Genomic DNA, 14,010 nt, shown 5'->3' on the forward strand with positions numbered 1-14,010 from the left:
TGGTCAATTTAAGAGTTTCACAGAAGACCAGATGCAGGACTATGATGAAATGAATCGACATTATCTTTATGTCCATTCTCATCGATGTGCACGATCACCTTATGCCGATGTAGTCCAATCTCATATCTTAAAAGATCATGTATTTGAAATGATGATCAAACGAAAGAAAGATAACTTATCAATATCAAAACAAGCTTCTCCATCGAAGTCAAGATTAAATGAAGATATGGATCATTCAGTCAACGACAAATTGGATCATGAGCAAGGAACGGTATCTGTTGGAAAATTCTTTCGGCCTATTTCAACCTTATTTCACGAAGGTTCTACATTACTTAGTGATACGAGATACCCTATAAGACGGATAATCGGAAAACTGAAGACTCTGTCAAATGCTTTGAAAGGTAAATGTGATATCGTGAAATTCATTTTACAAAGTAATGTAAATGCAAAATTACACAACCACGAGGACGCAAAAGATAAATATAAGATTTCGAATTTTCAGTGGGATGATGATGATGATAACAGTGATCGAAGATCAGTGGACTCTACGAAAACTTGTGTACAAGTTGATTATCCGAATATGGGTCAAGATGTATTCGGGGATCTGCAAGAATTTCAAGATTGGGAGAATAGGGGAGATAAAGATAAAGACGTGAATTGGTGGGCATGGAAATGTTAATATGATGTAGTCTGTCTACCTCATCCGATTGAGTTGGTTCTGTCCATCCTGAGTGGTGTGAATTTCATCATGCATTGACTGTCTTTATAGTACTTTATGCGGATGAGGAGAAGAATGACACAAGAATGACACAAGATTACATGGGAACAAAACTACTTCTCATCATCTTCGTCGCTCTCTCCCAGAGCGAATTGATCTTTCTCATCGATATTGTGTCTTCTATCTTCTATATTCATACTATTCCTCGTCGATGTTCTAAGGCTGCGTTCCCTCTCTCGTACTTCTTTCACATCTAACGCAGAGGCTAAGCGAGTTAGAAGATCACCTTGACGATCGATGGTCTTACGCAAGCTATCAATCTGCTCGAGCAGCACCTGCGGTGGAAAGTCGTTAGTTAGCTACAGACCTTGAATATCTGGAATTCCTCGTGAGTATGGTGTATAGCATGAAGAGCTATTCCCTCTTGGCACAGCCGTACTCACAATCTGGTTCTTGGCCAACTTGACATTCGTCAAATCACCTCTCATCTTCTCCGACATGGATGATACAGGCGTACCATCGGGTCCACCATCCCACATCCTAGGTAGATTACCCAGACCTCTGACTGAAGATGCCGATGATGAAGGCACCATATTGCTAGAAGGGGGTAGAGGGGATATCGCCCTGGCCCTTGCTAGGGGTGCTGTCGAAGGGACCTGCGGTGTGGGAGTAGACGTGTTGGAGAAGGTATGTAAGAGGGGTGCGGAGGAGTTCTCGGTAGGTAGGGAAGTAGCTGGAGGAGGGGCATCGAGTGATTGTCGTGGTGAGGTCATGTTGGATGGCTGCGTATACAAAACATATTGTCAGTACGTGCCAAGTCCATTAAGGGAGAAGACCAAGGTATAATGAGGATTTCTGAAAGACAGTACTTACCGGTTTAGGCACTTGCCTAGTCATAGCATCAAAGACGATAGCAAAATTCCTTCCCAGTACGAAGCTCGGTAAAGCGATCAACAGCAGACCAAACATCAATAATGGTACTGTAATCAATTTGCCCAAAAATGATTTCGGAGTGATTTCGCCGTATCCTACTGTCGACATGGTGACTAAGGAGAACCAAGCTGTTTTAGGTATAGAATCGAATTGACTTGGATCACCATCCGAATCAATAAATGCTCCAAGTTGATTGTCCCATGTACCCCTTTCGGCGAAATATAACAACGTCGAAGAAAGGATCAAGACCAAAAGGATGAAGAATGATAATGCCAATAAAGCATCTTTCGATCGACGGACCGCTACGTACATCACCTCGATAGTGAGTAACATTTGGTTTTGATATTTGAATGCTCTAAATACACGTAGTAATCTGAATGTTCGCAATATAGAAAATCGAAAGAGGATAGTGGTATCTTCATTTTGAGCTACTTCGATGTAGTAAGGGAGAATTGCTATTACGTCGAGTAAAGCGAAAAACGATGTTACCCAGTTGTAGTACATTGACCAACTATCTGAATGAGCTAGAGATCTGGCAAGGTATTCGATAGTGAAGAGGATGACGATGAACGTATCTAGGCCGAAGAGAGCTCGGGTGGATGTTGGGTCGGTGTGGAATGCTGGCATTGTGGATAGAGTAGTCAGAATTGCACTGAAATGAAATAGTAATGGTTTTTCAGCTAACAACACTTTGCATACTCAGAAGAGGGTCATAGCTGTGTGATTATGACTCACCTGAATATTATAGTCCCAGTGACGGCAATATGAATGAAGAAAGCTTCTCTGCCACTATTTGGTTCTTCCAACAACAAGTATAGTTTCCTCTTCCACCTCGTCTTCATTCCCTGAGCTATTGCGAAATGATCTTCACCTTCATCATTGAACCCCAACATATGTCCGAAGTCGGGCAAGTTGACTTCTTCCGCATCATTTGCCCTTTCCTCCTCATTCAGAAACGCATCTCGATGTAGACGACGTGGTGTTAATGCATCTTCGGGGGAATCGGGATAGGAATGTGTCCTGGTGTGTCTCTTCTTCGGTGTGGGCAGTCCAGCGGCAGGTGCTGAGAATAACAGGTTTGCTGTAGAACTAGAGGGATGTAGAGTCAATGTACGTGCTTTGGGAGCTGCAATTGATTGGCGAGGTCTCGAGGGTCCTGCTTCGATGTCGGTGATGGAGGGGAGCTCGTACTCTTCTGCTGGGAGCGGACTCGAGACTGGCGGGTAAGACGCCATCGTAGTTACAGGTACAGGGAGAGAGAGTGAAGTTGCTATACGAGACAGCGGAGGTTCATTAGTCTTTATTTTGGTCAAGCTGGACAAAGGAGACTGTTCCATCCATAAATTGGCTACTCATCTTTCATCTTTCGTTCGCGTTGTCGACCACAGAGACAAACACGAAACATCCCATCACTGTACTCGGTAAGATCGGCTAAATGTGATCGAAAACCATATTACGTAAAACAGCTGCCCTCAGTAAAAAGGGAAGGGTTGGATAAAGTCCGCCACTCACCCTACTGGGAATTGACCTTCACTATACTTTTTCATTCGTTGCTATTCCTATTGTCTGATCCTACTGGACAAGCAACCAAAAGTAGCCTTCACATAACACAGAAGGGCTATCGATACTCACTTACGACCACGTATAACGACGAAGGCATAAGTATTCACTACAATGCCGCCAAAGAAAGGAGCCAAAAAAGGTGGAAAGAAAAACCAGGACGACGAGGAGTTTTGGTATGTCCAATTCATCTCCGTTGATTGAGGAGGGTGCTGATCAGTTTGCTACCTTACCCTTGTATAGGGAGAAGAAAGAGGCTGCTTTGGCCGATCTGAACTCACCTGCGGGAGATGATGAGGATATACCCAAACCTGCTAAATCAAGTAAAGGGAAAAAGACGGGTGGAGTGTTTGATCTGCTGGATGAGGGTGATGCGATGGATGATGATGATGAAGGTGGCGATTTGATGGTAAGTCCATCTATAAATTATTCTAACCCAAATCTGAGACGTAGCTGATCTCATGAATATAGGCTATGATAGCAGCCAATGCCGCCAAGAAGAAGGATAACAAGAAGAACAAGAAGAAGTACGATTTTGACGAAGACGAAGATCAAGACGAAGATCAGAAAGCTGCGGCTGAGGTAGATACGAAACCCAACATGGACGATGAGTGGCCAGAGGACGATGTCAAACCTAAAAAGGGAAAGAAGGATAAGAAATCGAAGAAGAAAGCTGTGGTGGATGAAGATGAAGAGATGGAGGAACCTTCCGCTGCCGCTGCTGAACCACCAACAGCGGTGAATATAGATGATGAATGGCCAGAAGAGGATGTCAAGCCCAAGAAGGGTAAGAAGGGAAAGAAAGGAAAGAAAGCTGTAGATGAAGAAGAAGAAGATTTAGATGCGATACTAGAAAAAGCTGCTGCTGAGAGAAGAGCTGCTGAAGCTGCCGCTAAAGAAGCTGAGCCTACGCCTGCTTCCGTTGCTGCCCTTGAGCCTGCTGCCGAAGATGACGAGGAGGGTGGAGATGACGGACCAAAGGTGAGCTGTATACTTACCAGTTACTGGATATTTTAGCTGACCAAGGCTGCAGATTTTGACGAAAGCTCAGAAGGAGAAGCTAAAGAAGGAAAAGGAGAAGGTATGTTCTACAGCCCATACAACAAGATGTGGAAATAGCAAAGTTGATATGCCATTTGATGCGTATAGGCCAAGAAGAAGGCTCAAGCTGCGGCTAAGAAAGCATCTGCCCCCACTCCTGCTGCCGAAGAACCGTCACCATCCGCTCCCGAACCCACCGCTGAAGCTGAAGAGGATGAAGGGGACGAGGAAGCAGGAGCTGACAAGAAAAAGAAGAAGAAGAAGAAGCCCGCTGCCAAAGCTGCTGAACCTGCTCCTGCAGCTGCTAAGGGGAAGAAAGTACCTGCTCACATCGCAGCTATGCAGGCTGCTATGGAAGAGAAGAAGCGAATGGAGGAAGAAGCTCGAAAAGCTGAAGAAGAGAGATTGAGGCAGATCGAAGAGGAGGAGAAGAGGTTAGCAGAGGAAGAAGCTAAGATCAATGAGGCTAAAGCAGCTAAGAAAGCTAAAGAGAAGGAGAAACAGGCTCGTGCTAAAGCTGAAGGAAGGGCTCTTACACCTGCTCAGAAAAGAGAAAAGGCAGCTGCCGAAGCTAGGAAACAAGCCATGTTGGCTAGTGGTATGGTTGTAGCTGGTCTACAAGATGGTGCCGCACCTGAAGCGAAGAAGAAGGTCGTATATGGTAATAGGAAGAAACAGCAGAAGCCAACCGCCAAGGAAACTGCTACCCCACCTCCCGAGCCCGCTTCTCCTGCCCCGGCCCCTGTACCTGTCGAGAAGAAACCCGAACCCGCTCCAGCCAAGGAAGAAAGTGAAGATGATTGGGATAAATCGGAAGATGAGGTGGAGAAGGTTGTTGCTGGTGTCGACAAGCTGAAGGTGGAAGAATCCGAGGATGATTGGGATAAATCGTCAGACGATGAAGCTACTCCTGCTCCTGCTCCTGCTGCCGCTCCCAAGACATCGGTCTCTGCCCCAGCTGAAGCTGCACCTGCATCTACACCCGCCCCCGCTGCCGCTCCTGCCAAACCTGCTGCTCAAATTAATGGAAAAGCTCCTTCAGCTGAAGAAGAGGAATCCTCTGAGGAAGAGTCGTCGGAAGAAGAAACTGATTCCGATGAAGACTCCGACGAAGAGTCCGATTCCGAGGATGAGGCTGCTGCCAGAAAAGCGGCCGCTCTCGAGAAGATCGAGAAGAGGAAGCAAGCTGCACAAGCTGCTGGTAGCAAAGAAGACCTTCGATCTCCAATCTGTTGTATTTTGGGTCATGTTGATCATGGTAAGACCAAGTTGCTTGATCAAGTGAGTTGAGCGTTTTTACCAAGATATATGCAAGAGACTCTGATGCTGACGTCCGATTTCAGATTCGTCAAACGTCCGTCGCCGAAGGAGAAGCGGGAGGTATCACTCAACAGATCGGTGCTACCTTCTTCCCCAAATCTGCTATCGTTGAGAAGACAGCCGTGGTCAATTCAGTAAGTCGCAACAGCTGATCGAACCAAGTCGTTGATATGAATAGCTGATCCGATCATCAATAGGACAACACCACCGATGTCAAGATCCCAGGTTTACTCATCATCGATACACCGGGACACGAGTCTTTCTCCAACTTGCGAACTCGAGGTTCATCCTTATGTAACATCGCTATCTTGGTAGTTGACATCACTCAAGGTCTTGAACCTCAGACCATCGAATCTATCAACTTGCTCAAGAAAGGTCGAACACCTTTCATTGTCGCTTTGAACAAGATTGATAGGATGTACGGATGGGAGCCTAAGAAGAACGCCGGTTTCAGGGAAACTTTGAACTCTCAAAAGGCATTTGTCAAATCAGAATTCGAAGACCGAGTCAAAGCTGCCAAACTTGCTTTCGCTGAACAAGGTTTCAACGCTGAATTGTTCGATGAGAATAAAAACTTGGGTCGAAACATCTCTTTAGTACCTACTTCCGCTATCACTGGTGAAGGTATACCCGACATGCTTCTGTTATTGGTCAAACTTACTCAAGAGAGGATGAATGCCAACTTGATGTACATCTCGGAATTGGAGTGTACCATTTTAGAAGTCAAAATCATTGAGGGTCTTGGTACGACCATCGATGTTATTTTGTCGAACGGTGTCATGAGAGAAGGTGATAAGATAGTGTTATGTGGTTCAGATGGACCGATAGTGACGAATGTCAGAGCTCTGTTGACTCCTCAGCCATTGAGAGAACTAAGAATCAAGGTTAGTTTTCGATTCCATGTGTGCACGAAAACCAGGAACTTACTTCAGCTAACGATCTTATATTCTAGTCCGCCTACGTTCACAATAAAGAAGTCAAAGCAGCTTTAGGAGTTAAGATCTCTGCGCCAGGTCTCGAGAAAGCCATTGCGGGAGCTAAATTATATGTGGCACACGATGAAGACGAAGTGGAAGCGTACAAGGACATGGCCATGGATGATTTGTCATCATTAGCTAAATTCGTCACCAAAACAGGAAAAGGAGTTTGGGTTCAAGCTTCTACACTCGGTTCGCTGGAGGCTCTCTTGACTTTCTTACAGCAGATGAAGATCCCCGTGTTCAACTTTGGTATAGGACCAGTGTATAAATCGACAATAGTGAAAGCTGGTATAATGTTGGATCGGGCGCCGGAATATGCTGTGATCATGGCTTTTGATGTTACGATTGAGAAAGAGGCTGAAGAGTTGGCTAAGAAAGCCGGTATGAAGATATTCTCTTGTAAGTGTCATTTATTCATAACCGATCGTTTTCATCGGTATCGTACGTCTGTACGGTATGCGCTAATCATATGTTCAACCCATTAGCAATGGTTATCTATCACCTGTTCGACGCGTTCCAGAAGTACATGGCGGAAGTACAAGAATCACGAAGGAAGGAAGCTGCTCCCAATGCTGTCTGGCCAGTAAGGATGAAGATCTTGAAGGCATTCGCTCATCGTGACCCTATCATTCTCGGATGTGATATCATCGAGGGATCTATGAGGGTCGGTACGCCAGTTGGTGTGGTCAAGGTGGATAAAGCTTCTGGTAAGAGGGAGATTATAACGTTGGGTAAAATGTGAGTCAAAGCCTCGAGAATTTCGTGTGTTGGTTTCGTATCCTGTGTGCTTATGCTAATGCGATGCTTATCCTCACTTAGCACCTCGCTTGAAATCAACCATAAACCTTTTACGATAGTGAAGAAATCCCAAGTCGGTGCGGGTGTCGCTGTGAAAATTGAGAGAGCACCTTATCAGACTGCTAGGATGTTCAACAGACAGTCAGTTGATGGACTTGAACCCCGCAAGCACACGAGTGCTGAGCTGACTATGATATTGATGTGTATACAGCTTCGATGAGCATGATGAAGTTGTGTCGTTGATCACTAGACAAAGTATCGATACGCTCAGTAAGTATCCGAAGCTACTGTCCCTCTTCTCTGCTCTTGCTGACATGTCAAATCGTTATTGCAGAAACAACATTCCGAGATCAGGTGGAGATGTCTGATTGGGCGATAATCAAGAAGATGAAGACTGAACAGGGAGTAGCATAATCGAAAGAACGCGCAACGATCTCTTCCTTCCATTGTCTCATTTATGCATACTCACATCATCTGAAGATGGAGGATGCTGCACCGTATCATGTTAAATCTAGCATATATCGATGCCTGAACTATGATCTATATTCTACTTTGTCTCACATGAGAGATATAACCCTATCTGATAATGGATTTTTGCTTTCTACCTAATGCATGGCATATTTATGATATATTGCACTGAGTGATATACAAGCATTCTGCCAGACAACAAGGAATCGAATCTATTGCAGATCCCAAGCGATGGACTCTTTGCTTAAGGGTTGGGTTGGTATCTTTGTCGAAGAAGTGCAGGGTTAAGTGATCCTATGTTCTATAAATTCTGATTAGGCGTTGACTGATGGATTGGGGTGAATGACTTCATCAGCGAACGTGCCATGAGTCTGTAAGCCTTACTATACTCACGAAGTTACGATTCTAGTTCTGCATAATGGACATTCTTGACTTGTGGCCATGATCAAATCGGAACAGTCTACATCGAATACATCATGTTAGCTTGAACGACAACATCGTCGATTGTATAAGAAGGTTATTAGTGAATGTTGACTTACGAGCACACATACATAGATGCCTATAACCATTCGTTACCATTTCAGCTCAAAATCAAGACCATTCCCATCCATGTGAGAGAGAAATCAAGTTAATCTACTTACCCGCAATCCACAACCGCTAACGTCGCTTCCTCATCCTGACAGACTACACATAAACCCCTATCTATCTCTGGCATAGGTCCAGTTGGTACTTTCTTATTTTTATCTTCTAACCCATCCCCGTTGGCATCTACATTTCCTTCTGCTTCTTCTGAAGGAGTGTCACCATTGACTGTCGGCGCAGGGGCTGCCAGTCCCGCTGATAATCTCTCCTCTTCTATTCTCTGTCTTTCCAGTCTCTTCCGTTCATCAATGATCAATTCGTTGACTCGATCTATCAATTGTTCTCTGAAATATGAATGTAACATTGTCATTATCAGTATATGGATCAACAAATTTCACTGACATCGATTCACTCACTTCTCTAGAACCTGCTTGAAATCCACCCTGACGTGATTCTCATATAAGATCGCTTTGAGCGTACCTATACTCAACGAAGAAAGATACGATTTGGGTAGACTGACCAGCGATAAGATGGTAGGTACAGGAGGAGGAGGAGGTGCAGGTGAAGCTTGTGGTTTAGGTGTAGTGGGTGGTCTAGCTTGTTGAGCGGGTCGAGGAGTAGGCTGAGCAGGTCGTGAAGGTGGTGGTGGTCTATAGTGGTTCTGGGGAGGTGGTGCACGATAGTAATTCTGATTTGGTGGTGGTGGACGGGAGTATTGCTGTTGGGGAGGTGGTCTAGCTTGAGTAGGGGGAGGAGGTCTCGGACGGGGCGTAGGTGTAGGTGTGGATGAAGGTATCTGACCTGATTTAGGTACAGATCGTCTTCTATAGTAACTCTGCAAATCATATGATCAGCACCACAGCCATGGATCATGACCTCTTGAGACAGAGAACAAAACGAGACTCACCTCTGCCTCATGTGATAGACAACCTGTACTTGGATTCCTTGCTCTGATAACAGCTTGAACGAAATCTTCTTTCTCTTTTGGTCCGATACACGGTATATTATACGCTGCTAGGTATTCTTTCAGTCTTTTGATAGGTAATGATCGAAGTTGAGTCAAGTTGGCGGAGGTCACTAATCACATTCCATTCAGCTACTGTTGAGCGACAACCTATCATGTGTGGAAAGTCATCTGGACTCACCTTGTAACATGCTTAAACAAGGCAAACAAACACTCTCAACCTCATACCCACTCCCACTCGCAGCATTATTACTATTCTTTTCGTCTAGTCCCAAACCCTCTTTCAAACCCTCTTTGATCTCGTTGAAGAAATTACTTGGCCCGTTGGAATTGGAATTAGAAGAGGATAAGGTTGATGGTTGACCGGCTTTACGAGGCATCAAAGCTTGACCGTCTGAGATACAGTTCGAACAGTATTCGTATCCGCAATGACCACAGACATGTTTACGGCGGAAGAGGAAGTTGAACTCCTTGGCACACTGTCTACAGTCTGTCGTACCATACCGTACCATACCCCATCAGCATAACTGGTTCATATATACTGTGTTGAGAGAAGGCCAAGCTAGACTCACTGGAAGATTCGATGATAGGTGGCGGACCGGATACTATAGTACACGACGAGTCAGCTAAGTGATTCTAATAGAACTGTGCGATAGCTTACGGATAGGTAGACCAGGAGGAGGTATCCTCGCTGGACGTTGTGATTCCATCTGGGATCGGTGTTGTGTTGCGGAAGATTGAGCAGTGAAGGAAGAAGAGGATATGAAAGATCAGTCGTATCGTAGTTAGATAGGCTTATTCAGCTTTGACCGTCGGGCTGATCGGACCTCGGCGGTGAGGTGTGCAAGATACTATTGTGACAATACCAAGTATGACAAGAAAACTGATATCGATGGCAGTCTATGATACTCTGATTCAATGCTCTAAGTACTATCTATCTATACGGTGAATGGAGGACGATTGATGAAAGAAGGAAGATGAATCGAGGAAAAGGAATGTTGATCTATCTACCTTGCCTGGACGGTGATGACGCAAAACACGCTTATGCCAACCCGGACCGAGATACATACCACGAAATATACACCACTCGCAATACTTCGGGTCAATGTCCATCTCTCATTGCATCCCTTTCATATAGCATACCCCACCACCTCAGTATAAGCGGGTTATCTGACGTGGATAGGCATCTTCACCTAGAATGAGTGATGCCGATGGGAATCAATCCAAGAACGATGAGGCGAATGGAGCTGAGCAAAGGCATACCGAGAATACTCTGAACGTGGAGCACAGATGGAGACCATATGATACTGTAAGTCTAGGTGGTATATATTGCAATGATGTTGTAACGCTGATCTATCAAATCGCCTGTTCATAGCCAAGGATACGGCATATCACAGGGTATGTCCTCGACTGACCTTCGCTGCTTGAGCTGACAAGCTCTTTCTAGGATTCGGATTCACCAACTGACCCTCCCGGAATCACTCCCATACGCATCCAAGCTTGTATCCTCGTCTCATGCTGAGCGGGACGATGAGGGATATCCTATATCCCCTTTAGGTGTTGGAGAAAGCTCTAAAAGGAGGTCAAGCAATGCATCGACGACTTCATACCCATTCCCAAGGAGATCGTTAGAATTGGACAAGAGAGAACGATCATCTTCTATTTCTACCGCTCGACCCATTGAGCCTCCTTCTCCAACTGTATCGCTCCATCATACCCTCCCTAGGACTAGGGTGACTAGACCCAGAGCACCAACGCTTGCTGGAGAGGCTATCGAACATTCTCATTCTCACCATCATGACGAGGGTCTAAGCTTAGGCAGAGATGAAACTCAGATACAGGATCAGGATCGGGAACAACGTAAACCCCTTAGATGCTTCATCGCTCTCAAACTACCTTCGAAGGATCAACAAGGCTCAGATGGACTGAAAAAAGTGGAAGAAGACGTGAGGAGAAGAACGAAGAGTGATGAGCGGGATCTGAGATCGACTGGACTAAGTATAAGAAAAGTATCAAGGACCAATTCGTCCGATTCTCATTCTGTACCTACCACTCCAACAAAACCGTCCATTCGACAACGTATATCGAGCTCTTCTTCATCTTCAATTGAAATACCTCGTCAACGGACTATATCACTTACTTCGCCTTCAAAACCCAATGGGTCGAATGAGAACGGTGAGCTTAGAGCAAGTTCTTCATTGGGTTATCATTCTTTAGGAAGAACACCATCGAGATTGAGCGACAGTAGTTCTATCCATTCGGTGATGAGATCACCACCTGGTATGCTTAGAGGAGGGGGAAAATCAAAAGCTAGTTTAGGGATAAGTCATCAGTTTGCCCATTCTCAGAATCAGGTGAATTTTTCACCTACAAAATCCGATTTTGGCAAGGAAAACGATCATGACGACTTGAAGGATAACCCTACTTCTCCATCGAGCAAAGTGAATGGGAAGAACAAGAATGATAAATTGATCAAAAAACAGAAAGAAGAAGAGAAACATGTCGAAATCCCATTTTACATCTCACCTATACATCCACCATCGACCCACCCGCGATTTATGGGTTTAGATCATCTCAACGATTTTGGAAATTGGTTAACCCCTTCACAACTTTCATCCGAAATCTTCGTCTTAGAACTATGGATCGATCTGTCCGAGTCCGACGATGAGACACAGTTCGGCAAAATTAGATGGAGAAAAGTCGAATTGGGTGTGGTAAATTTGGAAGAATTGAGGAGAGGTCCTACGAAACAGGTGATTAATGGGACAGAATTTACCTTGTCTCATGATGCCAAAGAGGTTTACCATATACCGACCCCGGAGGAATTGGAGGAAGAAGAGAAAAATGGAATTGCATCGGGTAAGAAAAGGATGGGAGTGATTGAGAGGAGTTTGAGAGAAACCCGGATGAAAAAAGGGATTGGTGTTGGGGGATTACATCAGTAAGTTGACTTTGTATCCCTGTCAGCATTATTCCCGATCCACAACTATTCCCGATCCACAACTATTCCTGATCCACAACAAGTACGAAATGGAGGCTGATGTTGCTGCATGATTCTAGGTTGATTAACCTTCAGGCTGTTATTGCCGATACGGAACGAAGTATCGAGGAAGTACGCTGGAAAGTCGATCAATTGCTTCGGAAGGATGCCGATGGCAGGTGTCTTGTAAGTTCAGCTAAGGATTCATTGCTGGGATGAATATATAGCTGATGCACTCCATGTTATGACGATAGGGCCGGGAGGTATCAGAAAGACAGTCGAGAGTGGAATGGTGTCGATCGAAAATCAGCGAAGTGGAGAAATTGACAAGAGAGAGTAAGTCTAGTCTGGCCTTGGTTCCACTCCCGATGACTCGTGTGCTGACAGCAGACTTCATGCAGCTCAAGCTCGTACCACGCTCAAACAACAGGATATCGACATTCGACGAGATCATCTAGAGGGCGCAGAAGAGGCCGACGAGCTGCGGAGAGGTAGGGGAAGAGACCTTGAAGATGAGATAGGGAAGATAGAGTGAGTACCATTCCCCATTGCCCTTAATTCATCTCATCAACAAACAACTTGGGTCTGTCCATGCTGATTTTAACTCATATAGGACCGAACGACTATCCCTCTTACCCCAAATCCATTCCCTCAGAGCCCATCATATCCAAACACTCGACGTGCTATTCCCCATCCAACCGCTCGATCCCTCTCAATTACTTTACACCATCCTCAATGTACCTCTACCAATCCCCATAGGACCTAAGGATCCCGCTCCTCCACTGACAATGGCGCAGCATAAAGTCGATGAGAGAACTACCGCTGCTGCTCTAGGATATGTAGCTATGATAGTTCAAATACTGGGTAATCTAGGTGGGGCGACGGGCGGACTGCCTTATGCTATCACTTGTGCGGGGTCGAGGAGTAGTGTGAGGGATGGAACTGGGGTGATGCAGGGTCCTAGATCGTGAGACAATCAAGTCTTTGATTGCGCCTCGAGGGACATAGCTAATGTCGTTGGGCTTGTTATACAGATTCCCATTATATGCTAAAGGCGTTGAAAGGTTTAGATATGAATATGCCGTTTTCCTACTAAACATGAATATACAAATGGTAAGTTTGACCAGCCATATCATTCCGTTCATGACAACATGCTGATAATATATATAATAGCTTATGCAGGAATCTTCAATCCGATCACTCGATGTTCGCCATACGTTACCCAACCTGAAGAATTTGTTATTAACTTTATCTTCACCAAATCTACCACAACGATCAACCGCAAGTCGAGTAGTATCATATCGGTCTACAACACCTACTATGTGGAGCAGGGCTTCGTCGGCAGCCTGGCCAGGGAAACAAGGTTCACTATCTCCCAGTAGTACAAGTGTACATTCCACTTCGAACCTCAGTCCGTATAAGGCGAATTTACTTAGTCCGAGTCCACTGAGAACGATTCGGAGGGATGGGGTGAAAGGGAAGTATGGGAATATAAGGAAAAATATCGATTTGGGAAGTGATGATGATAGTGGAGGTGACGATGAGACAAACACAGATATAGGGGAAAGGGAGGAATCGGTCATAGATGAACTTGGTGCATAGTATTGCAAATGAAGGTATACTATATAGATGCATTATTATTTGCTACAATCTCCTCCTTGATTTT

General features: G+C 45.0%; 5 protein-coding genes across 5 annotated transcripts; 3 read left to right on the top strand and 2 right to left on the bottom strand.

Annotated features, from left to right (window-relative positions):
• Positions 1-31: 31 nt before the first annotated feature.
• On the top strand, positions 32-679 carry L199_008544 (uncharacterized protein; the record flags this gene model as incomplete). Its single annotated transcript, XM_064894224.1, has 1 exon — positions 32-679. One exon carries the CDS (start codon positions 32-34, stop codon positions 677-679), a length of 648 nt encoding a protein of 215 aa, XP_064750296.1.
• Positions 680-831: 152 nt separating this feature from the next.
• Positions 832-2,886, bottom strand: L199_008545 (uncharacterized protein; the record flags this gene model as incomplete). Its single annotated transcript, XM_064894225.1, has 4 exons — positions 832-1,053; positions 1,162-1,500; positions 1,592-2,303; positions 2,387-2,886. 4 exons carry the CDS (start codon positions 2,884-2,886, stop codon positions 832-834), a joined length of 1,773 nt encoding a protein of 590 aa, XP_064750297.1.
• Positions 2,887-3,325: 439 nt separating this feature from the next.
• On the top strand, positions 3,326-7,764 carry L199_008546 (uncharacterized protein; the record flags this gene model as incomplete). Its single annotated transcript, XM_064894226.1, has 12 exons — positions 3,326-3,387; positions 3,455-3,620; positions 3,683-4,192; positions 4,245-4,292; positions 4,361-5,533; positions 5,596-5,706; positions 5,770-6,456; positions 6,525-6,951; positions 7,038-7,290; positions 7,372-7,491; positions 7,562-7,620; positions 7,685-7,764. The coding sequence occupies 12 exons, from the start codon at positions 3,326-3,328 to the stop codon at positions 7,762-7,764; spliced, it is 3,696 nt and encodes a 1,231-aa protein (XP_064750298.1).
• Positions 7,765-8,112: 348 nt separating this feature from the next.
• On the bottom strand, positions 8,113-10,074 carry L199_008547 (uncharacterized protein; the record flags this gene model as incomplete). Its single annotated transcript, XM_064894227.1, has 9 exons — positions 8,113-8,143; positions 8,212-8,278; positions 8,358-8,377; positions 8,460-8,744; positions 8,817-9,235; positions 9,308-9,477; positions 9,546-9,854; positions 9,937-9,969; positions 10,026-10,074. 9 exons carry the CDS (start codon positions 10,072-10,074, stop codon positions 8,113-8,115), a joined length of 1,383 nt encoding a protein of 460 aa, XP_064750299.1.
• Positions 10,075-10,562: 488 nt separating this feature from the next.
• Positions 10,563-13,946, top strand: L199_008548 (uncharacterized protein; the record flags this gene model as incomplete). Its single annotated transcript, XM_064894228.1, has 9 exons — positions 10,563-10,673; positions 10,740-10,762; positions 10,812-12,305; positions 12,425-12,530; positions 12,599-12,680; positions 12,746-12,875; positions 12,958-13,311; positions 13,379-13,457; positions 13,518-13,946. 9 exons carry the CDS (start codon positions 10,563-10,565, stop codon positions 13,944-13,946), a joined length of 2,808 nt encoding a protein of 935 aa, XP_064750300.1.
• Positions 13,947-14,010: the final 64 nt, after the last annotated feature.

Source organism: Kwoniella botswanensis, chromosome 3 (assembly GCF_036426115.1).
Source record: "Kwoniella botswanensis chromosome 3, complete sequence".
NCBI classification, from domain to species: domain Eukaryota; kingdom Fungi; phylum Basidiomycota; class Tremellomycetes; order Tremellales; family Cryptococcaceae; genus Kwoniella; species Kwoniella botswanensis.